This window comes from Tympanuchus pallidicinctus, unplaced genomic scaffold (genome assembly GCF_026119805.1).
Source record: "Tympanuchus pallidicinctus isolate F22 unplaced genomic scaffold, pur_lepc_1.0 scaffold23, whole genome shotgun sequence".
In the NCBI taxonomy this organism is placed as follows: Eukaryota; Metazoa; Chordata; class Aves; order Galliformes; family Phasianidae; genus Tympanuchus; species Tympanuchus pallidicinctus.
In genome coordinates, this window is record NW_026294740.1 from 1,299,899 (window position 1) to 1,323,733 (window position 23,835).

Here is a 23,835-nt window from a genome sequence, read left to right on the forward strand (position 1 = left end):
ATGGCAGGTTCAACACCCATCTCTCCTCAAGGCTTGTCAGCCTGCACCAAAGCAGGGTCAGGGGCCAATCAGGTGAAATCTTTCCGAGATTGCAATGGATGAAAATGACATCTGATGTCCGCACGGCTTCCAGACGCCCTGTTCAGCACAAGCCTTAATCTTGTGTCTCAGTTATGCTGTGCTGCTCGGTCTGTGGGAGTGAGGAATGCTCTGGGCCTTGCCTTGCTAACAACAGTTAAAAGACTGGTATCCAATGAACTACCTAAAGGTGCTTCACACGAAGCCTTTCAGTTGAAGGACGTATCCTGCTGGGTCCTTGCGGTGCACTGGGAGCTATGCTCCATGCTGGCTGCAGGGCAAATGTGAACGCCCCCAAAAAATTACAGCAAAAGCAAAGAAACACTGAATATTTTATAACTTTCTGCAGGCTAAACAACCTGAATGGCAATCTGGACCTCCAGATTTCTGGGCTGACTCAAGGACAAATCATTGCAACTAGGAAAGGCATGTTCTGCTGTGGTGCAGAATTCCTACTTTCTGCAGATTTACAAATGGTTGAGAGAGAGATTTCAATGAAAGAAGTTTGAATCTGTCCTCACTGAAGGATCCATCCCAGACACTATATAATAACTGGTGGCAGATTACATACTACACACAATAAATAATGTGGGGAATAACAGTAACAATTCTTGTGTAGAAGCTGTAGGAAAACAACTAAATAAGTAAAAATAACAATATTAGCAATGACATAATAATGAAAACAAAACTAGCAGGAAAGTATTCTAAAAACCAACAGAAAAATCTGGGACCTTTTATTTTTTCTGCAGAAAGCAGAATGTATTAACCATATGTATTAGCCATAATAGGACTGTTTCTGCCACTTCTTGCATGATTCTCATAATATATTTTAAATTCAAACTACTGCTCTGGACAGTCAGAGTCAAATATTACACAGCTCAGTGAGTATTTGAATCCTACGAGTAAGAGATGCTAAATATTCATTCAGTTCCATCTACAATCTCTGTTCCAATCCTTGGAGTCTAATTTTAATTAATAGGAATTATTGCTTAATATTCAACCTGAAATTTCATAGTGCTTCCATCTCTCCTGTTTGGGGGTTGTTGAATATTCATGACCCTTACTGAATCTACATTAAGTCAGAAGGGTTTTTTCTCTTGCAGGGAGGATGGACATGTGCTGTGGGTAGGAGGGAGGGAAGCAGGCATGTAAGCATCCTCTCTTTTTCTCCTTCAGCAGCCCCAGACCTCCCAGGCCAACTTCTTGAACATCTCTGCGTAGGATCTCTGCCCCTGGAGGCAAACAGATAGTGACAATCTGTAATGGAAGGTGAGGGAAGGAGGCTGGGAGAGTTTCCATAGTGACCAGTCCGTCATCAGAGGCTGTGCATGGAAATGAAATACCTGACACTGAGAGCTGCCACCACTTATATAGTTATGTATGTGTTTGGGCAGCTGCAGGATTCGGTCTGCAAAGTGACAGAGATCCTCTCGTTGTGCTCTGTCTCCTCAGACTTGAAAAAGTACCAGGAAAAGCTCTGCAGAGTGATATTTAGACATTCAGGAAATGCACGTGAGCATCTGGATGGAGGAGGGATGTGGGAGGCTTTGAGGCATCCTCATATCCCACTCCTACATGGAATAAAAGGAGTGAGTGGTGAGTGCCTGGGAAGAGCTGTGACAAGCAGGAATGTCTGCTCAGAGCAGGAAAGACTTCAGAAAAGGTAATCATGCTGGAACCCTGCTAACTGAAAGCACCAGACCTGATCACAGCGGGACCCTCCCAACTTGGCTCCTGGTCCAGACAGGGCCTAATAACAGATGAGGAACCCCATAGTGGACAATTATCAAATAAAGTGCCTGGGGAAAATGTTCCCTTGGAACTGTCTCAGTCATTGTGGTTGGCTTGGGCTCTGAGAGATAACAGATTATGACCCAGAACTATTTCCTATGTGTACACACAAGCAAAGCGTGCAGTGGAGCTTATCTAAGCTTCCCAAAACAGCATGTAAATAGGTAAGTGAATATGCACACAGGGTGTTTGAAAAGCATACAGCTGTGATGGCATGTGGCCATGGGGCAGCGAGGGGGAATGGGCTCAGCCACAGCCAGAGCAGCTCCAGCAGTGGCTTAAGAGCTCTGAGAGAGGGGATGTGCCTGAAAAACGTCCCTGTGCCTGAAAGCTCGAGGCAGGCAGCACCGGATCAGGTGGGTGATAAAAGTCTGCGCTGACAGCTTGTCTCATGAAACATGATTTGCTGTGCCCTCTGGTTCTGTAAACCTAGATGGTTTCTGCACCTTGGTCCATAAACCTTGTTGTTTACCTCAATGATTGCCAATATGTATGCCATTATAGCATGATTAAGGGGGTCAATATTCTTGGGTTCTTATGCAGCAGGAAGCTTTAGGTATAAAAGCAAGAGGCCTTTCATGATGTGTCTGTTCAGCACCAAACTCAGCAGGAGTCTTTGCAGTGGGATATAAATAACAGCTAACTCTGTTTTGTGTCTTCTCTTATTGCCTTTAATTCTAAGTTCACCTCTTATCTCAGCTTAGCATTTGTCTTGTTTCAGGGAGAGGGAAGCTCATCTCTTTGATAGAATCATAGAATCACAGAATGGGTTGTGTTGGAAGGCACCTCAAAAATCACCTAGCTCCAAGTCTCCTGCCATAGACAGAGTTGCCAACCACTAATCAGGATGCCCAGGGCCCATCCCACCCGGCCTTGAGCACCTCCAGGGATGGGGCACCCACAATCTCCCTGAACGCCCTGTTCCTTACAGCCTTTCTTTGCAGAAGCAAAGAGTTTTGCTTTGAAGGAAACTGCATGCCTGTGCCCTTTCCACCCATCTTTTCTACATCCTTTTTGTCAGGCTCCTCTCACAAGGCTTTAAGTCAGTGAAGGATGCTGTGGAGCTCAGCTGTGCCTTGCAGTTTTCTAGGAAACCACACTGCTGATAAGGTCACATCGCATAAGCCCAGGCTGTGGGTGGCCAAGCACGGAGCCTCAGGTTCCAGGGACATAACCTGGTCATTTCCTGTCTCTCCTTATTCTCCCCTTGTTCCTCTTCAGCCTCTTTTAACCAAAGAGGACACAGGAAAGTGTTTTAACTGAACTTCAAAAACAAAATGCTCGATTTACTCTTATATATGTTCATCTGTGGGCTTCTTTTTCTGAACTTGGTTCAAGGGAGATTAAAAAAAAAAAAAAAGAAAGAAAGAAAGAAAAGAGAATTTCATTTTGGATTGACCCAAAAAAGCAATTTTTCAGTTCAGTCAGCAAACTGGACCATCAATTATTCAGAGAATCACATCAGCGCAAGGGAGTCAGTTCTGTGCGGGTCTGGGGAGGGGTGCAGGGGTCCAACGAGGCGATGGGGTGGGATGGCGACACGGAGCACGTGTGATCCTGCCCTGAGCTGATGCCGGGTGATCTGCACAGCTCCTGCAATGGGGCTGCTCTTAGCAGCTCTCTTTCCCAGGGCAGGCAGTGCAGCAGGCAGGAGAGATGAGTTGGGTGTGAGGCTGGCAGCATGTCTGCTTGCATCATTATATTGGCTTGCTGCTGGAGGGGAAACTCATCCTGCAGCCGGACTTGGTACTGCAGCAGGTGAAATCTCCACCTTCTAAACTGACCTTGATGATATACAAGGGCTGTTCCAAAAGTAATGCTTCCAATTTTATGATGTTGGCCCACGGCATCAGAGGTGGATGTTGGTGGGATGGCAGTAAAGGTTGAACCTTCCCTCCGATATCCCACTATGTGTTGTTGCCATGTGGCAACAGGGGGGCACTCTGACAAAATGCCATGAGACACGGCAGTGCAGATGAACCTAAGGAGTGGAACTGAATTCCTCTCTGCAGAAACAATTGCATCCACCGACATTCATCGACACTTGCTGAAAGGATGGCATGGGTGTCAGCACAGTGAAGTGGTGGGTGGTACATTTCAGTGGTGACAGTGACACTGGGTCACTTCCACTGGTAAAGACATCTACAAGCACCGTGTGCAGGCTCTTTACTCATGGCTGGCAAAAATGCATAGCTAATGGTGTACTGAAAATTAATGCTTTGTAGCTGAGAATTTGCTCTATCCATCAGTGCTATTGTGCTCTTTGTATCTGTTGTAGATTCTGTGGAAATAAATAGGAAGCATTACTTTTGGAGTGATCTACGTACAAGGAAGCACTCCCTATGCTTGCTGAGCTCTAAAACCCAGACCCCAAATCTCTAGACCTCCTTGAGAACTATCTCTAGACCTCCAAGGACCACGAGCTCTGATTCCTGAGGGACTGCAGGATCCAGAGGAGCAGCCCTGCAGGTCTGTCTGTCTGTCCCTGCATCCCAGAGACAGGCAGTGTGTAAGAGGTGTTTTGACACACTGCCTCTGTTAATAATTTCTCACTGGTGCTCAGTCACCTTGCAGATGGAAAAAGTTGTGATGAGTGGAAGATACTGATGGTACTGTTTTTGCACCCTGAGCTCCTGAACAGCGAGACTGTTACCAAAGTATTCCGATGGCCAGCACAGCACTGGGAGGGCACATATAAAGTCATAGAGCCACCAAGGTTGGAAAAGATCTCCAAGATCATCCATTCCAAACATCCACCTACCAGCCACACAGCCTTTGGATCTCTCCTTCTGCTGGGGAGCAATTACAGCCACGCTGATTTCATCTCATTTTCAGCAGATGCAGCTTTGGGTGAAGCAGCAAACTCATCTCAGCTGACTGTCCCACCCATCAATGGCCATTATGGACTCTGCTTGGTTTTGGTGGTATTTTTTAAGAGGCAAACCCATCTGTCATTTTTATTATTATTTTTAAGGCCCCTTGGACATTTTCTTGCCAATTTGAACTTGGAGGTGGGGAATTTGGGGTCACTTCTTTCCTTGATGGAACTATCTGAGGCTTTTTGGCAAAGGTCTCTAATCTAGAATACAACATCACGGGGACAGCAGTAGGAAAGAAATATTTTTTTTCATACAGTAACTGAGTTTTTGTTCAGAGGATATCAGATAAAGGAAAAGAAATTTGAAATCAAAGCAATTTCCAATAGCACTTTTTTTTTTTTTTTTTTTCACTAGCTTGTGAAAATTTTTATTGTTTAAAAAGTCAATTTTCCCTCTACATAAACTTATCCTGGAAATGTATTGACCATTTCCCACACTGACACCTTTATTCTTTGCCATCTATCATTTACATTTCAGCACAGAATCTGGAAATTTAATCAGAGACTCTCTGAGCACAGCACCATATCCCTAAATCAATATTTGCTTTGGGGGACCATACCCTAAACTGAGGATGATTCATGTGTTTTATCAGATGTTTTCAAGTATTCTAAAGGGAAAAAAAATGGAATTATTGGTAAAAATTTAATACCCTAGACTGAAATAAATTACAATTCTCATCACTGCTTGTTGGGAGTTTTACTATGAAGGACAGATTGGAAAGCCAAGGCATGGTGGATGCTCCTCTGGATCGTGTTTGGCGTTTCATGACCTCATGGCCAGAGTTCCAATAGCAGGAACTGCTTTGCTGGGTACTTTTAGAAGGGTCTGCCGTAGGAAAAAAAAAAAAACTAGTTTGTGTGGGCCTGAGATGTGTGTTCACACTCAGCTTCACTAGTAGAAGAATAAGAATTGTTGTTAGTTGGCAGAACACACAGCATGAATGGCTAAAAAATCCCTCAGTTGCCAGGAACCCACACATCTCCAACAAGGCAGTTCCTCTTTCTATCAGTTCACTCTCCTGAAAAGCCAAGAGGATTTTATGCTTCTATGGTTTCCCCTCTAGTTCAACAAAACAAAAGAAAACACAAGGCACTTTTTCCTTCATTAAAGCCTCTGGAAGGACAAACGAGTGCACACAGATACGTGGAGCAAACCCAGGAAGGGGCAATCTGCAATCCAACAGAACTGACATTTCTCAGGCGTTTCATGGAAAACTCTACTACAGAAACGTGTTCACAACATCTCATCCCCAGGAAGACTCCCTGTGGCCACAGAACTGACAGATAAAAACGAACGGTGTGGTGAGCACCTCATCACTTATCCTAAGCCAGACCATCGTGGAGCTGCAGAGATTCCTCTGGAGGAAGAGGACTGAAGAGCGGTGCTGAGCTCTCCCAGGTGGAGGTGCCTAAAGACATGATGGGTTCCAGGACAGTAAATACACCCCTGGTTTCCATATCTCTGAGATGTCTCCTTCTAGGGTAGTTTTCTGCTATCACCACTAATCCTGTTAATAGAAATTGCATCAATAAACCCAGCTCCTTTTGATGTCTTCCTCCCTAATCTTCATGGTGGATTACTGCAGTAGGTCACCTTGTATCCTCCCTTATCCCTGTTAGAGCATCCTCCTTTGAAATCTGTAATTATCTCTCTGAGATAATTGCCAAAATCGTTTGCAGTCCTGGAGAGATCTTCAAAACCTACTTGTTTATGAAAGCAAATAATTCAGGTTAATCAAATGTTGTGAGATTTTCACTCTGCCTGTCTAGGTATTTGTACATTTAAATCTGCACCTTGCCTGTTATGCAACTGGCCTGAAAGGCAACTCTCATTGCAAGAGGGGCAGACAGAGTGTTCAGAGGAGAAAGCACTCCAGCACACTCTCTACATTCAGGAAAAGGCTCTGCTTATTACTGGATAGCTGCCAGTGCATGGAGAGCTGCTGCCAGAAGAGGCACCGGAATGGGCTAGGCAAAGTTTTGAGCATTTCCAGCACCCACAAAACACGATAGAACTGCAGGTGTTGGAGCAGCTCTGTGATGTTGGTGGACAGTGCAGCGCCTGCCCCCAGTGCGTGAGCTGGCCCTCAGTGTCAGCCAAGGAAACTTCCCAAATGTAGGGAGCCTCAATTGCACATTGGCTGATCTGAGTGAATCTGATCGTTTTCCAGCTCAAAATCCCAGGAAAGACATTCTGACATTTCCAGGGCTATGTAGAATTGTAGAACCATGACAATTGGAAAGAACCACTAAGATCACCATGGCCAACCCCACCCCACCATGCCCATCAACCACATCCACAATTCTTGAACACCTCCAAGGGCACTGACTGCCCCACATCCCTGGGCAGCTGTGCCAGTGCATCACCACTCTTTCTGAGAAGAAAAAGATGTGTTGGCGGCTATTGTGTTTGTTTTTGGGGGGCAAGGGTTTGTTAAATGATGTCTTATGCCCAAAACATCTCAGAGAAGATAAGTTTCCAAAGAGGTTCTATACTTCATCAGCTATTTTTCTTGACCTGCAACCATCAGGATTCTCTTCAACACGAGACTTCTGTCCAGTCCCATCTTTGCCCCATCCTGGATCCCTCCACCTGTTTGTGGAAAAAATTCCAGTCTGCCCTCTGCAAGCCAGGAGCAGCAGGTACAGTCAGCTCTGCAGGTGCCTGACGCTTCAGGGCAAGGGAAATAGCAGATGTCCACGGGAATATCTATTTTCCCAAGTCCTATCGTAGTCTCTTTTTCTCTACAAACCCAGTGAAAAATCTTAGATTGATGCCTGCAGTTAAAATGTTTAATTCATGCCAAAACACATCCAACGACCTGGATTCACTGGGTTTGCCAAAAAGTCTTCTCTCTTGTTGGGTGCCTGGCTGTTCTGCATGACATTGTGGCTGAAGGTCAGGCAGGACGGGGCTCTGAGCACTGATGGAGCTGTGGGTGTCCCTGTTCAGTGCAGGAAATTGGATCAGGTGGCCTTTGAGGGTCCCTTCCAACTCAAATCATGCTATGAGTCTATGAAACGCCTGTCTGTTAATGTGGTGCAAATGCATCTTTTCACTCAACCCTGCACACTACTACTTTCTACTACAACAAAATAAGCTCCAGGTGCATCTGTAGGACTAGAACTGGAAATATTATTTTCTTCGGAAACAGGAATCAATTCCCAATAGAGCTGAGGAGACCTTTTTAAAGATCTGGGCTCCTTTACCTAGGATAAAGTTTTGGTTCAAATTCTGGATAAAGCACACCAAATGCAATGCTGTTATATGTTATCTTTAACCAGGGCTCAAAGTGCTCAAAACAGGTTGCACAGAGTTGAATGGAGACATTCAAGCCAGGCTGGACCAGATCTTGGGCAGCCTGGTCTAGCTGTGCACGTCCCTGTTCGCTGGGATGGATGGCCTTCGAATTTCCCTTCCAACTCTAAGGATTGATTCTATGAGTTTATGATTCCAAGTTCTCCCATCATTTACTACAGGTGATAAATGATGGCTTCTTGAAACACGAGGATTTCTGAGAAAAGATAATTCTGACAAACTTGAATCACTCCTTTAATGTCAAACAGACATAAACTCTTTAAAATCTCATCAGATTTTGAAAAAGATCTGGTTGGGTGTTGTTTTTTTTTTCATTCTAAATGACATTTATTCCAAACTTTTGTATATAATGAAAAGTGAAATAAAAGTGAAACACTGCAAGTGAAATAAATATCTTCAAAGATTGGAAGAGGAGTGCTACGAGATCCGTCCCAAATTTCTGTTGTCAGTCACAATGAATATTTTTAAATATCTTTTATTTCTTCTGTTTTCGGAGAGGAAAAGAAAAACATCTACATCTCAGTATTTCTCACCCAATCTTCACTCCCAGCTCCATTTTCTGTCTCATCTTTTCTCGAAGAAGCTCAAATTGTGAGAAAGCAGCTCTCTTACAGCTACAGAAAGTGCCAGCAGGAGCAGCAATTCCAGCCTGGCTGTCCCGTCTACAGAGACCAACAATTTACATAAATACACAGAGGCACTGGAAGTGCTGCTCTAATTAAAATGCCATCATATAAACTTGGTTTTTATAAGACCTATAAAACTTCATTCTGAGAGTGGACTTGGCATCAGCATGAGCACAATCTACTGCTGTTTGTTTATTCATTTTTTATTGATTTGCCAAGAAAGTAATATACATTGTGTTCTAATTCTGTAGTACCGTCACTGTATAATTGAAGGAGGCACTTCTGGTCTAAGTCCCTATTTGCAAGCAATTATATGTTGCTTTAAAAAATATGTCTTGCAGAATTGATTTTTCATGTCTCTTGTGAGTGATGAAATATAAGTTTCAATTAAAAAAAAAAAAAGTGCAATGGCCAATTCTGAGCCTGTCTGGTTAAAATGGTTTTGCAGCTCTTTAGGAAGCCTGGCTTGGCATTGCCTGGCACAAGGGCTGTGGCACTGCCTACTGCATCACAATAGCTCTGTGCTTTGATTACAGACAATAAAATGGTACTGAATTCCACGATTCTGCCCAAGAAAATGCAGTATTTTCTGCAGCTGGTTTTTAAAACCCCGTCTTCTTGACTCCATCTACTCTACGAGTAATCCAGCCTTATTAACAAATGTCAGCATTCGGTACTGTTAGCTGGAGAGAGATTACTGCACAGTATGCACAAACTCAGCAGCTTTATATAGTAAAAAAAAGAAGTGTCTTTTAAAATTTCATGTGTTTTGGGGAACAACTTTTTGATGTTTTAATGCTGGGGTAAGCAATCTGAAAAAGATGCACATATTTCTTTTCTGCTCCTCACGTTTCTCCTGACCTGCTCCCCAGCAGTGGCCCTGCAGCCAGAGCTGCCCATCACTGCCCTCACTGCAGTCCAACACATCGCCCAGGACACATCGCACCAGTACAGGTTGGGGGATGAGCTGCTGGAGGGGAGCTCTGCGGAAAGGGACCTGGGTGTCCTGGTGGATGACAGGTTGGCCATGAGCCAGCAGTGTGCCCTTGTGGCCAAGAGGGCCAACGGCATCCTGGGGTGCATTAAAAAGAGCGTGGCCAGCAGGTCGAGGGAGGTGATCCTCCCCCTCTGCTCTGCCCTGGTAAGACCTCATCTGGAGCACTGCGTCCAGTTCTGGGCTCCCCAGTACAAAAAAGACAAGGATCTCTTGGAAAGAGTCCAGCGGAGGGCCACAAAGATGGTGAGGGGCCTGGAGCATCTCTGCTATGAGGAAAGGCTGAGTGAACTGGGTCTGTTCAGCCTTGAGAAAAGGAGACTGAGAGGGGACCTGATCCAGGTCTATAAATATCTAAGGTGTGGGGGGCAGAATGGCGAGGCCAGACTGTTTTCAGTGGTGAGTGGAGACAGGACAAGGGGAAACGGCTGGAAACTGCAGCATAGGAAGTTCTGCACAAATATGTGCAAGAACTTCTTTACAGTGAGGTGAGGAGCACTGGAACAGGCTGCCCAGGGAGGTGGGGGAGTCTCCTGCTCTGGAGATGTTCAAGACCTGCCTGGATGGCAGGGCTCGTTTCCAGCTGCAGACTGAGGCGCTTCCAGCCTCCCATCGCCAAACACTTTGGGAACACTGTGTATGTAGTCGTACGCTCAGACCGCCAGACTCCACATCAGAATCTGTGCAGTACATACAGTTTGTACCCATGGCAAAATACCTTTATAAAATTCATGTGCATTATTGGCCCCAGCACCCTATACCCAAGTGCAGACTCCTGTGCTGAGGAATGATTACAAGCAGATCACAGAATCATAGAATCACAGAATGAGTGGCCTGGGTTGAAAAGGACCACAACGATCATCACTTCCAACCCCCTGCTGTGTGCAGGTCGCCAACCAGCAGCCCAGGCTGCCCAGAGCCACATCCAGCCTGGCCTTGAATGCCTCCAAACCTGGGCTGTCCACCAACAACACCTTGGACGGCAACAGTGTGGGACTCCATCAGATTATGTTATCTTATGTTACTTTATGTCATTTTATGTTCATTCACATTAAATTATTTAATGTCTCACTTTAAAACCATTCCCCTTACCATACCACCACCCACTCTCACAAACAGCCGTTCCCCCTCCTGTTTCTACTCTCCCTTCAAGCACTGGAAGGCCACAGTGAGGTCTCCCTGCAGCCTTCTCTTCCCCAAGCTCAACAGGCCCAGTTCCCTCAACCTTTCCTCACACAGAGCTGCTCCAGCCCTCTGCTCATCTCAGTGCCCCGTCCACCAACGCCGTCCCTCCACCATCAAAGGCCGCCACATCGCTCAGCCACCATCTGCCCTTGGCGCAGCCACGCTGGCGGTCTCCAATCACTCCTTGCTGCTGGATGTGCCTTAACACAGCTTCCAGGAGGATCTGCTCCATCATCTGCCCAGGCACAGAGCTCAGGCTCACCGCCCTCACCCTTTCTTAACCATGGCAGCAACGTTTCCCTTTCTCCAGTCACCGGGGACTTCACCGCACAGCCGCTACTGCTCAAATGCGATGGAGAGCGGCTCGGCAGCCACATCAGCCATCTCTCTCAGAGCCCCAGGATGGATATCATCCCGCCCCACGGATTTACATGCATTCAGTTACACCAGGAGGACTCGGCCTTGTTCCACCCTTGCACTGGGACGGAATCCCACGCCACGGCTAACTCAAATCTCCCCTCCTTTACGTTAGAACCATTCCCCCTTTGTCCAATCACCATCACCACACAAAAACTTCGTTTCCCTCCTCTTTATAATCTCCTTTGAAACAACGGCAGGCTGCACTGTGGTGCTGAGTGGCCACAGCAAGCGGTGGTGACGGGGCAGGCACAGAGCAATGCCTGTGTCACCACGGGACCGTGTCACAGAGGCGCACTGTGAGCTCAGCGGAGAGGGGCTGACCCCAGCGGTCACGGAACCCCCCACTGCCACTCTCGAGCTACCTTGGCAGGTAAGGCAGCAGGCTCCCTCTGCTCCTGGCACGGCGGCCCTCCAGGGGATGCCAGTGCCCCAGATCTCACCCAGCGCCCATCTGGGCATTTCTCCATAGAGAGAATTTCTCCACGGATGCCGACGGTGCTTCCGACACCTGACGCGATTATCCCTGGATCCATTGTGCGTCCACTGGCCACTGCTGCAATGCAGACCAACAGCAGCGGAGCAGTGCCAGTGTCCACCCAAACCCTCTCTGTCCCCAGTGTCACCTACGTGGTGCCTCAGGCTTCTGTCTGGCCTGGGGCACCAGGTGTCCAGGCACAGGGAGTGCAGCTCCCACCCGGGGGGATGCCCCAAGTGGTTCAGCTGCCACCTGGGGGGATCTCCCAAGTGGTTCAGCTGCCATCTGGGGTGACAACCCAAGTGGTGGGTCAGCTCCCACCTGGGGGGGTCCCCCAGGTTGTGGGTCAGCTCCCACCTGGGGGGGTTCCCCAGGTTGTGGGTCAGCTCCCACCTGGGGTGCTGCCCCAGGTTGTGGGTCAGCTCCCACCTGGGGGGATGCCCACAACAGTGGTTCAGCTGCCACCTGGGGCGGTCCCTCAAGTTGTGGGTCAGCTGCCTGCTGGGGTGACAACCCAAGTGGTGGGTCAGCTCCCACCTGGGGTGACAACCCAAGTGGTGGGTCAGCTCCCATCTGGGGTGCTCCCCCAAGTTGTAGGTCAGCTCCCATCTGGGGTGCTCCCCCAAGTTGTGGGTCAGCTGCCCCCTGGGGGGATGCCCACAACAGTGGTGCAGCTCCCACCTGGGGCGGTCCCTCAAGTTGTGGGTCAGCTGCCCGCTGGGGTGATGCCCCAAGTCGTGGGTCAGCTCCCACCTGCGGGGAATCCCCCAACTGTGGGTAAGCAACCACGTGGGAGGAAGGCCCCAGCTGTGGGCAAGCGGCCACGTGGGGGGAAGCCCCCAACCGTGGGTCAGCTCCCACCTCAGGGGGTGCCTCCCATTGTGGTTCAGCTCACTCCCGAGGGGCTGCTCACTGTTTTGGAACATCTCCCACCTGGGTGGCAGCAGTTACCCCTGCTCTTGCTCCTACCCGGGGGCATGAAGCCAGGTATGCCTCCCCCCAATGCCCCTGCCCACTACTGGGATCATCCCCCGGTGGCAGGGACGATGCAGCCCCAGCAGTGTGGGCAGCCCCCGCAGCCCGCAGGCAGCTGCCCGCTGCAGGCTGCCAGCCAGCCCGGCCCCTCCACTGTCCTCCAAGGACCTCCGGTGCAGCAGCGGGTGCGCCTCGTGCCCGGCACCCTGCCCACCATCTTAGAGCAGCCCGAGGAGCTGGAGGACCAGGGGCAGCCAGCACCCATCGGCGTGTGCCCCCATCCCAACGCGGCTCCGCTCAGCTGCAGCATCGCAGCGCTGGAATCAGGTGGTGAGTCTGGGGGCTGCAGGGCGGGCGGCAGGCTGGCCGCACCGGGTGGCTGTGGGAAAGATGGCATTGCCTCACGGCGCATTTTCTTGCTTTCCAGCAGCGACAACCAGCGCAGACATCCCGGAGGACATCACCGACATCGGTGACCTCCTGGCTTGGATGAACAGCGGTGAGTTTGGGGGCAGCAGAGCTGGCGGGGGAGCGTTTGCACCCATTTGCTGTGGGAAAGCTGGCCTTAACCCTGTGGCGATTTTCTTCCTCTTCCAGAACTGGCACCCAAAGAGGTCCCGGACGACATCCCGGGCACGGATGAGGACGCGGCCGAGTGCCCAGCCCCTGCCTGCACCCCCAGCGGGCACCAGCAGAGCGCTGGCAGCATCCGAGCCACCAAGAGGAAGCTGCCGCAGAGCCAGGATGCTCCAGAACAAAAGCGCTCGCGCTAGGCGAAGCTGGGTGGGCTCAGCCAACACGGGAGCATCGGCAGAAACCGGCCCACGTGGTGCAGCAGGAGACACGGCCACAGCAGGAGACACAGCCAACAAATCAGGCTACCTGTAGCCCCGGGCTCCTCGCCGGCCCTCGCACAGAGCAGCGGCAGTGCTCCAGGGGCACCGGCACCGGCCCCAGCCCAACCCCTCCAAACCTGGGCTGTCCACCAACAACACCTTGGACGGCGACAGTGTGGGATTCCATCAGATTATGTTATGTCATTTTATGTTATTTTATGTTCAATTACATTAAATTATTTAAATTATTAAATGTGTCATATCCTCTTTGCTACAACGACCTGCAGTTGTTTATGCAGCACCAACCCCCACCCCAGAGCTCAGCCCAGAGCCACATCCAGCCTGGCCTTGAATGCCGCCAGGGATGGGGCATCCACAGCCTCCTTGGGCAACCTGTGCCAGTGCCTCACCACCCTCTGGCTGAAAACTTCCTCCTCATATCCAGCCTAAACCTCCTCTGTCTCACTTTAAAACCATTCCCCTTGTCCCATCCCCATCCACCCTCACAAACAGCCGTTCTCCCTCCTGTTCATACGCTCCCTTCAAGCACTGGAAGGCCACAGTGAGGTCTCCCCGCAGCCTTCTCTTCCCCAAGCTCAGCAGGCCCAGTTCCCTCAGCCTTGCCTCACACGGAGCTGCTCCAGCCCTCTGCTCGTCTCAGTGCCTCCTCTGGACCCGCTGCCAGAGCTCCACGTCCCTCCTGTGCTGGGGGCCCCAGGCCTGGACGCAGCGCTGCAGATGGGGCCTCACAGGAGCCCAGCAGAGGGGGACGATCAGCTCCCTCTCCTGCTGGCCGCCCCTTTTTCATGCAGCCCACAACACAGCTGCCTTCCGGGCTGCAGGCGCTCACTGCTGCCTCATGGCCAGCTTCTCGCCCACCAGGACCCCAAGTCCTTCTGCGCAGGGCTGCTCTCAAGCACATCTTCCCCCGGTCTCTATCAATACCTGGCATTGCCCCCACCCAAGGGCAGCACCCTGCGCTTGCCCTTACCGAGCCCCTGACACTGGCTTCAGCACCCTGACACAGAGCCATGGATCACAGCCCTTGGCTGCCACCAAGACAACTCCCAGTCCATCCAACAGCCCAGCCTTCAAATCCACTCCTCTCCACGTTAGAGAGCAGGATGTGGTGAGGGACCACCTGCCCGATCAGTGACTGCTATGGACATCCCTGAAGAAGGTTGTTCCTACTGCTCCTATTCTATCTCCAGGGGTACCAGCATTGTGCAACAGAATAAACAACAGGGAGCCACCTCCGTGGCATTTGGTGCAACTACTCCACTCCTGTCTGTGTAATCTGGTTCTTAAAGACAGCACAGCACACAGTCTATAAACCCAGAGTCAGTGTGACTGATGTGTGGCATTCCTGGGAGGAACATTATTTGTAAAGGCTTCTCACTGCTGTGCTGCTGTATTTTCTCAACACGAATATCTGCTCCGCTGTGCCTCAGCTCCACGACGTGCCTCGTCCTCAACCAAGCACATAAAGCCTTGGCTTTTTTTCATCGCTGCACACACTGCCTCTGGAAGTCTGAGTACTCATTTCCCAATCTAAAAACCTCTCCTAAGGCACTGTGCTTTGAACAGGCTACATGAAAAAAACTTGAATGAAGCCATTGTTAATTCCATTAAGGGAACAGCCAGGCACTTCTGTCCTGCTCAACAGGAGGGGTTTGCTTCCAGGTGAAGGAGCCAAATGCATCACAGACAATTTTAAAATGATATGGTCTAGGTCCATTTCTGCATCTCTACAGCCTCTGCCAGGATTCTGCCTGTTGGGTCAGTGGCGCAAAAGGGGGCGAAAAGGAAGGGTTGTTTTCTGTAATGTGGATTAGCACTATGTGTTCAAGGAATGCCAAGTGACTTGTTCTGCCAAAACATGGAATGCCTGAGGTCCCACCAGGGTTCTGACCAAACCTTACAAAACACTTTATAAAACTGATCTTGAGGAGAACTGCTGCTCCAGCAGCCCTTGAAGAAGGGTTGTTGTTGCCCCTTATTCAGAGTAGAGCTGAGAAGTGCCCACCAGTGGGAACCCAGCTGGGACTGCTGACATCGCTGTGCAGGGTCTGTCTGCTTCATGGAATCATACAACTACAGGATGGCTTAGGTTGGAGGGGACCTTAAAGATCACCCAGTTCCAATCCCCTGCCACGGGCAGGGATGCCACCCACCAGATCAGGCTGCCCAGGGTCCCATCCAACCTGGCCTTGAGTGCCTCCATGGTGGGGGCACCCAATTTCTGGCAGCCCTTTCCCCTGCCCTGGCAGCATTTTCCCCTGGTGCTTCGTCAGTGCTTCAGTAAGAAAAGCCAGGAAGAAGGCTTCCTGTGAACCCTCTCTGACTACAGCTGCCTATGAAAGGCACTCTTCCACCATATGCTCCCATTGGGTTCTCAGCCAGTGCCCACCTGGAGAGGTCAAGTCACACATCTCATCCCTCAGAGGCAGCTCTCTCCAAACAGTTTTCTAGTTCTTTGTATTTTTAGCATTATCTCAGCAACTTTGCCCATTGCTAGGGCCTCCATCGCAGCAGCTCACTTTGAGCCAAAGGATTTATTTCAGTTCCTCTGCACAGTTACAGTTCTTCTCTTCTTCCCTCTACAGTGCCCTTTACCACTGCAGCTTTTCTGCCTTGTCCCAGGGCTCTCAGAACCACAGATGCCTCCAACTGCCAGGGGACTGCAAATTAGAATCTGTCCTGTCTCATATGTCAGCGATAACCATCAGGGGAGTCCTCATTCCCATTGTAGGAAAGGCCATATGTTTGGCTCCCAAGCCAAAGCAGCAGCAAAATGCAGGCAGCAAAAATATTCTTTGACTAAATGTGTTGAATTCCTTAATCTCATGAGTAGGTGTCCCTGGAAGATCCTTTGTGCTTGGGTTCTGTGCACTCAGGATTGCTCATATAATAAAAAATCTGCAGATCGAAAAGAGCACAGACTGAGTGTTAGAGGAATCGCAGATCCCTCGGCACAGCTTTGCACCCACCCCTGCTTTCAGCCCAGCACTGCACCTGCAGGACTGCCTTGCTTGGGATGCACACAGTGCCACGCACCTCATTTGTTTGCCTTTCTCAATCTTCCTTCCTTCATCGTTCCCCTGCTCCCCATCACCAATCCACGTCTGGGAGCCTTTGCCACTCCCAGAAGCTCTCCTTGACGCACATCACCACGACTTGACTCGAACAGCACAAATCGAAGGGATGATGGGTGTGTGATTTAAAGGCACAGCGCTGCCAAACTGCACTGATACAGCTGCTGAGCAGCTTTCTCAATTTGTAGCCACAGCTACAGGCAACATGGTGGCCGAATGATTTGTAATTACAGTTGAGTAAACCGATCCCAGGGAAGCAAAGGTGGTTAAAACTAGCAAAGGTCATGACACAAAGAAGAATGGCTGAAAGGGAAACAGATCCTACAGCTGTTTTCCCTACAGGGAAAATTTGTATACTAGGATTTGGATTTAATTTCTGCTCTATACAACTTTTTTTACTTATGCTAAATCGAATTAGCAGGATAGCATGCATAATATGATACAGCATGCAAAATCAGTGTGGCTCACAGTGACTGTGTATAAGGCAGCATGTTTTGTTCCCTGACTCTAATGAAGCATTCGTCTTGGCATGGCAGTGACTTGTAAATGAATTAGCAATGCTACAATCGTTTGTGAGCACGCCTATCAAACTCAGCAAATTGCCTGGCGATCAGAGCAGTAAATAGATGGGCTGTTCCACATTGTGGTACGAAGACTTGGAGACTCTGGGATGCGATCATGGCACGGTGGTCCCTGTATTAGGGCACAACCCAGCCCAGTCCTTCCTGAGAAGGATGAGCTTAGCAGGCAACATTCCCAGCTTGTGAGCCGCTCAGTGCTAATGGCATGCACTGCTTCATCAGCAGGAGCAGGATTAGGCCCTTCTGTGTGGAAACAGCTTCAGCAGTCATCCAAGGGCATGAAAGAAGCTGAGGCTGAGACCACGTGCTCCGTCATCATAGAACCACAGTCATTAAGGTTGGAAAGGTCCTCTACGGTCACCTGATGCAGTTGTCCATCTACCACCACTACTGCCCACTGACCATGTCCCTAGGTACTACAAACACTCTTTCCAGGGGCTATGACTCCACCACCTCCCTACCCATATATACTTACATATATTTATCTTTTTTCTCGTTTCAGACAACAGAAGCAGTTTCCCTTGACATCTTCAGAATGCAGCGCTTTACATTTTCCAGTTTGCTTAATTTGGTTTTGTCAAAGAAAGTGAAAGGAAAAACAGCCTCCAAATCTACTGCAATTCAATTAGGAGTGATTTGACATCACATCCCAAATTGTCCAGTGAACTGAAATGGCAGAGCTGTGTTTCCTGCCTCCATGTGCTGGTAGGACCGTGGCTAAATGCAGGCAGAGCATCGTGCCTTACAACTGCTGCTGGCCATCCCAGCCTTTGCAGGGACCTACAGCTGTTCCATAGCTTGGAGGCAGTTCGTGAGTTTCTATCCTTCCATACAAAATGCAATGGAAAAAGTTTCAGCTCATGACCGTCTGATTGTGAAATACTCCAAGTTCCTTGTGGAATGGCCTACGACTACATAAGCTCATTTCTCTGTGATTTAACCCCAAACTGGCTTTCCCATGGTCATGCACAAAGCCTTCTGATGCTTTCACGGCTCATTTTTCACTAACCATGAGCTCTAAAAATTAAATTTGTCGTTCTTTTTTAAGTGAAAGACAAGATCAGAGATAAAAGCTGTAATCACTGCCTTCTAAGAACCGAGCCTAAAAGCACACCAGATGTAGCCCAGCTCTCCATCAGATCCCCAGACGACACACACAGCAGTACAGAGATAGCAGCCAAGGAGGAGCTGGAGGATTCCCTGCGCTTTTCTTGCCTGCAGACTCCAGCAGCATTTTCCCCTCCCTATGGGATGTGTGCTGAGTGAGTGCTGCTGTTTGGGAAGGAGCTCTGCCTCTGCCACGACTGCTGGGAGCTACAGCCATTGTCTCAGGGAACAGCAGGAAAATGCTTCAGTAGAAGAGACATTTGCAGCAGAGATTTGCAGGTTGCCACACCACAGTGCCCGTATGGTGACTGTGCAGATCCCAGTACAAGTACGTTAGCCCTGTGGAGAAGGACACACTGTCTTTTTTCTTTTCTTTGTAAATATGACCTAATTTACTAAAGCATTTCCCTGAACTCTTCTAAACTGGAGTAACTTCCCCTGGTAGATGGGACCTCCATGTGTAGTGAAAGTGGATATAACTCACTCCACTGCCCAGAAAAGGGAGAAAGAGGTTCAGTGCAGCATGACAGAGGCATTGTGGACTTTGTAGTGAACAGAACTTCACATAAAATGCTATCTGTTCTTCTTCACGCATAAGCAGAGTGCTTAAAAATGCAGAAAACCACTAAGCCCTGAGAGAGAAACCCAAAGTCAGCACTTCTTTGTCTCTGGTGGCACAGGACCCAGTTAAAGGCTTTGCTGTGGTTCTAAGACATCGATGTATCTAACAGCACTGCAGACTCCCCCAAACTGCCCAGTCTATAGGAACATGTCTTGTTTTTCATGTCTAACAAAATGAGGGATGGGATATATCCTTACAGGGACCAGCGTGGTGGAAATCCATGCTGGGAATGCAACAGTTCAGAGCAGGACCAGCCTGTGCCACCACTGCCAGACCAGAACAAACACTGCTGCTTTGTTCCTGTGGTTTGGAAAGGAGTTCCCCACAGAACACAGCTGCTGTGTGCTCCTGTACGAATGGGGTTGATGGGCTCAGCTTCCCAGTTAGTGTGAATGCACTGCATATCTGCTTTCTTTGTGCATGACTCAGAACTGAGCACCCCATGCTGCAACGGGCAGCAGCACTACAGCTGCTCAGGGAGCAGCAATAACCCTATGGCCACTGTCAGCAGCTTTCAGGCCCCTAATGCTTCTGAGGGAGAGGTACCCCTGCTACAGCACAGCATCTTTCCTCATACAGCCACACTCCATCAAACTGCACAGAACAAGGCATCCTGGAGACTCTGCCCTACTTTTAGGACAGGGAGGATGGGATATACAGAGCAGAAATGACAGAGGTCCAAGAAGGGCAGGACAGGGCTGGTGGCCATCCAGGCATGCTGGCAGAAGGGCAGCAGCAGCTGTAAAGCAGCTGTGTGCCCATGCACAGTGCGTGATAACCAAAAGGAGTGCATCTCTGAGTGCTGACCTGCTGAGGGGTAACGTGAACCTTGCAGTGGAAGGGAAATGAGCAGAACAGGGCTGGACTACAGCCCAGCTGTGATGTTACACTCACAAAATGTGTCCTGAGGTGGAGCTCATCACTGACAGCATGAAGCAATTTTCTCTTTCAGGAATCTCAGCTCAGACACCAGACTTTAATTTCTGACGAGACCGTAGTGTTGTCCCAACCCTCACACAGCCCCTTTCCCAGAGCTACAGTTCTCTGTAATCAATCCTTTACACTACACAGTGTGTCTTCCCAAGGCTGAGCATTTCCTTAATTATTAATAAAATGAGCTTGGAGAGCTATGGACCTCCTGCTGGGACCTTTCACTGTGATGACCTCATTACCGTGCAGGTCTGCAGCAAACTGAAGTGACAGGATGGTTTCCCCAGCTCAATGGACCCTGGGCCTTTTATTGACCAAATGAAATAAATATTCCCCTTCTCCAAATTGCACTTCTAAAAATGATCGCCTTCCTAATGTTAGATTGTGAAGCTCAGGCACCAATTTATGGCTGAGATTCTTCCTATATCTAATCATACTTCATTGTTTTCTAATGAAATGTGCAATCTAGTTAAATGAACATGAATGGAAGCAACAGTGCTGCAGACAAGAAAGCGGGAAGGATATATAATTAATGTGATCATTGGAAAAAAGCCATGTGATATCATTCCATCAATTATCAGCCTCTAATAATTCTGTCACCAAGTAAATGAAAGCATTTTATCAATTAGTGCCGATGGTTTTCCCATAGCAAGCACTGAAAACTGCTGAAAACCAAATTGTAACTGCAGCAATACAGGAAGAAAGGGAGAGGAACGTAGGATGAGTCTGAAGACAGCTACCTCCTGTACTGCAGTGACGGTCCTTAAGTAGGCTTTGTGGAAGGCAGTGAGGAGATTTGTGGCATGAGGTCTAGCAATAAGGAGTATTGCAGGGAGTACTCTAGTGATTTGGTTTCAGAGGACAAAATTTCATTCCCTACAGTCAGAGATGCCCTTTGGGGCTGATTCAGCATACCTATAGATTGGTCCTACCAAGCTTGGCCTCAACATCCAGCTCAGTTAAGCTTCAGTCCTGGTTGGAGGGGAACATGTGGTGTGGGCAAGGGCAATGTCCTCTGTCAAGTGACAGTGGCACAGATTTCTGCATCTGACTCATCCATCTGGGCTTCTGTACTCACAGGCACAAACACCTTCCTTATCTGCCATCTAAGAAACTCTCCTTACTCCCTCTGTTGATCACCATTAGCTTGATGCAACTTCTGAACAGCAGTGTCTCAGTTGGAAAAGTTGCTCATCATGATGAAGTTCACATCTGCAGAGGAAAGACGTCTTTGGGACCTTTGCTCTGACTGCTCCAGCCTTGGAGGAGGGCTGGGCATGTCTCAGGAGAAGACGTGCTACCTGAGAGTCAGATTTTGGGGATCCATAACAGTGTATCTCATGGACTTCACCTCCCATAGCAGATTTGGAGGGTCTACAGCTGCTGCTCACCGATAAAGCCTGCAGTTGTACATAAGGAAGGGCTGGAGTGATGTTTTAACCAGCTGGTATGACTGCTGCCCCTGCTGAGGCTTTATGCCCTGCACGAAGATGTTTGTGAGCACTCAGCAAGACGCCATCTATTCCGAGGGATTTTCTTTCCTCCTCTCAGGATGAGAGGCTGGTATTTGACTTCATTATCTCCTAACTTAAAGTTCAGGCCATCTGGCATCCCAGTGTACAAACAATCTTGTAAATTAAAGGGAAAAATATGGTCATCATTCCCTTATGGCTACAAACATGCAAGCTATTAAATAACTGGTGATGTGCAGAATTCACTTGGAAAGAAACAAAGTCGGTTCCCAAAATCCCACCCTAGCAGGCAAAGCAGCATTTTACGAAGGAAGGTGACCTGATATATAGCTGACCTTCCTCCGTTATGGCATGTTTTCCTTCCCAATTCACTGCACAAAATGGTCCTCCTGGAACAGGATAAAGTCCTGCTGACTTTGTGTCAAGGAGTCATCATTCTATTAAATAGCCACTTGAGGTCATTTCCAAGTTCACTCCTTTCCTTCACCAGAAGCTACTTTTGCTCTCTGTTGAACCCACAGAACTTGTTTCACTTCATTTTCTTTAACTAATCTGAAAAACTTTATTCTTCAAACCTTTTAATTGGCCACCCTCTACACCCCTTTCTTGGAAGACCTACCTGGTATATCCGGTACTGTGCTTCATTTTTCTCAAGAGTCCTATTTCTAAGAGCAATTTCAAAATGTATATAAAGGTGAAAAATCCTTGCGTGTCTTAACAGATCTCAAAATGAGCTTTGGAACAATTTGATTAGAAAGCTCTCAAAACCTTAACTTCTCCCTCAGGACTGATTCATAATGAAGGTAATAATTAGCGAGATCGAATTTGAAAATGACATTCCATAAATACATGTTTTACTCCTGGTATACAGAGCCAGAGCCAAATAGGTAAAGGACTGGAGAAGTGGAACAAGGCTAAGAACACAGAGACAGATGAAAGCACAGAAGCCTTCCTCCACAGGCAAAAATAAAATACTGTTGTAAGAAAGAAGGGATCCCAATGAAGACTTTGTAGGACATCTTCCCAAGTCCTGGGAGCGTTTTACTCGCTCTGACAGGAGGTTGGAGGGAGGTGGGGGTTGGCTTCTTCTTCCTGGTAACAGTGCTAAGACAAAAAGTAGTGGACTCAAGTTGTGCCAGGGGAGTTTGGGTTGGATGTTAGGAAAATTTTCTTCTCTGAAAGAGTGGTGATGCATTGGCACAGGCTGCTCTGGGAGGTGGTGGAGCCACCATCCCTGGAGGTGATAAGGAACTTAGGGACGTGGTTTGGTGGGCATGATGGGGATGGGTTGATGGTTGGACTTGGTGATGTTAGGGGTCTTTTCCAACCATAGTGGTTCTATGATTCTAAAGAAAAGAACAGCTTTGGCCTATGAGTGAAACAGAAGCTGAGAATGAGAGGAGTGAAGATTCCCACCTTCACCATGCATTGTGGATACAAACATTCTCCTGAAAGTCCACGTGCTGAGGAGCTCATCCTCCCTCAGCTCATCACTGGGTTCTGCTGACCTCCTAGAGTGTATGGGTTTGCAGAGGAAATGGGGAAGAGCTGTGGGCATTTCAGCAAAACCAAGTTCTCTCTGTACCTCAGGCATTTCCCATTGCCACTATGTGTAATTCCAAAAAATTACTGCATGAGCTTCTCTCTTGTACTTTCTCCATCTCTTTCACAGGCTGGCAGGATCTTTCCTCTTTTCTTGGTCAGGCAATTTTACAGCAGAGTACAGAGGGTTTCCCAGTCTTGTTCTTGTATATGGGAAACAAGCTTCAACACAGGCTGGAAAATTTCAGTTTCTAGCAACTCTTAATCCTTCGTGCATGTACAAAAGATCATCTCCAAGAAGACATATTTCAGCTGGCACTCGTCTCAGACTCATCTGCCAGACATGGACCTGTCATCTCGATGATGATACCAAAGTTCTCACCCACTTGTTAGATTGGGCCACCAGAGATTAAACCTTACTGCAATGCTAGAACTGAGACCCAGCTCTGACTCCTGGCAGTCCTGAGCAAATCAGACAAGGAATTTACTTCCAGCTCAGCTCTACTTAAGACAACCACAGTGTTGTCTGGAGTGAAAGCAGTACATGCACAGAGATGCTATCTGAACTCTACAAAGTTTACAATAGTGAACTGGGTCACAGATCCTTGCCATGCTCTGGGTGAAACTCCTGAGAAGGCAGGACGTCGCTGTGAGTCTGTCTGGATTTTGCTTGATTGTAGGAAGTAACGTGGCATTCCTGTGGCCTGGGAGAAGCAGAGGGGTTGCTGTGCTTTCCTTCTCTGCTCTGACTCATCAGGAAGAACAGATACAGCACTCATTACAGTGCAATATTGCATGGATTTGTGCCCTCCCATCATCAGCTTCTTACTCACTGAACATTTACATTACTGTGATCAGTCTCACCATGTGATCAGAAGACTTAAGTAATTACAATGAAATTCCACTGTA

General features: G+C 48.4%; 2 protein-coding genes across 3 annotated transcripts in view; one reads left to right on the forward strand and one right to left on the reverse strand.

The window, feature by feature from the left end:
* Positions 1-23,835, reverse strand: part of SHISA6 (shisa family member 6) — a 222,267-nt gene that overhangs the window by 90,823 nt on the left and 107,609 nt on the right. The gene's annotated exons all lie outside the window — the stretch shown is intronic.
* LOC128083177 (basic salivary proline-rich protein 2-like) lies at positions 11,850-13,514 on the forward strand. The gene is made up of 3 exons (XM_052688174.1): positions 11,850-13,071; positions 13,169-13,240; positions 13,339-13,514. Exons 1-3 carry the CDS (start codon positions 11,850-11,852, stop codon positions 13,512-13,514), a joined length of 1,470 nt encoding a protein of 489 aa, XP_052544134.1.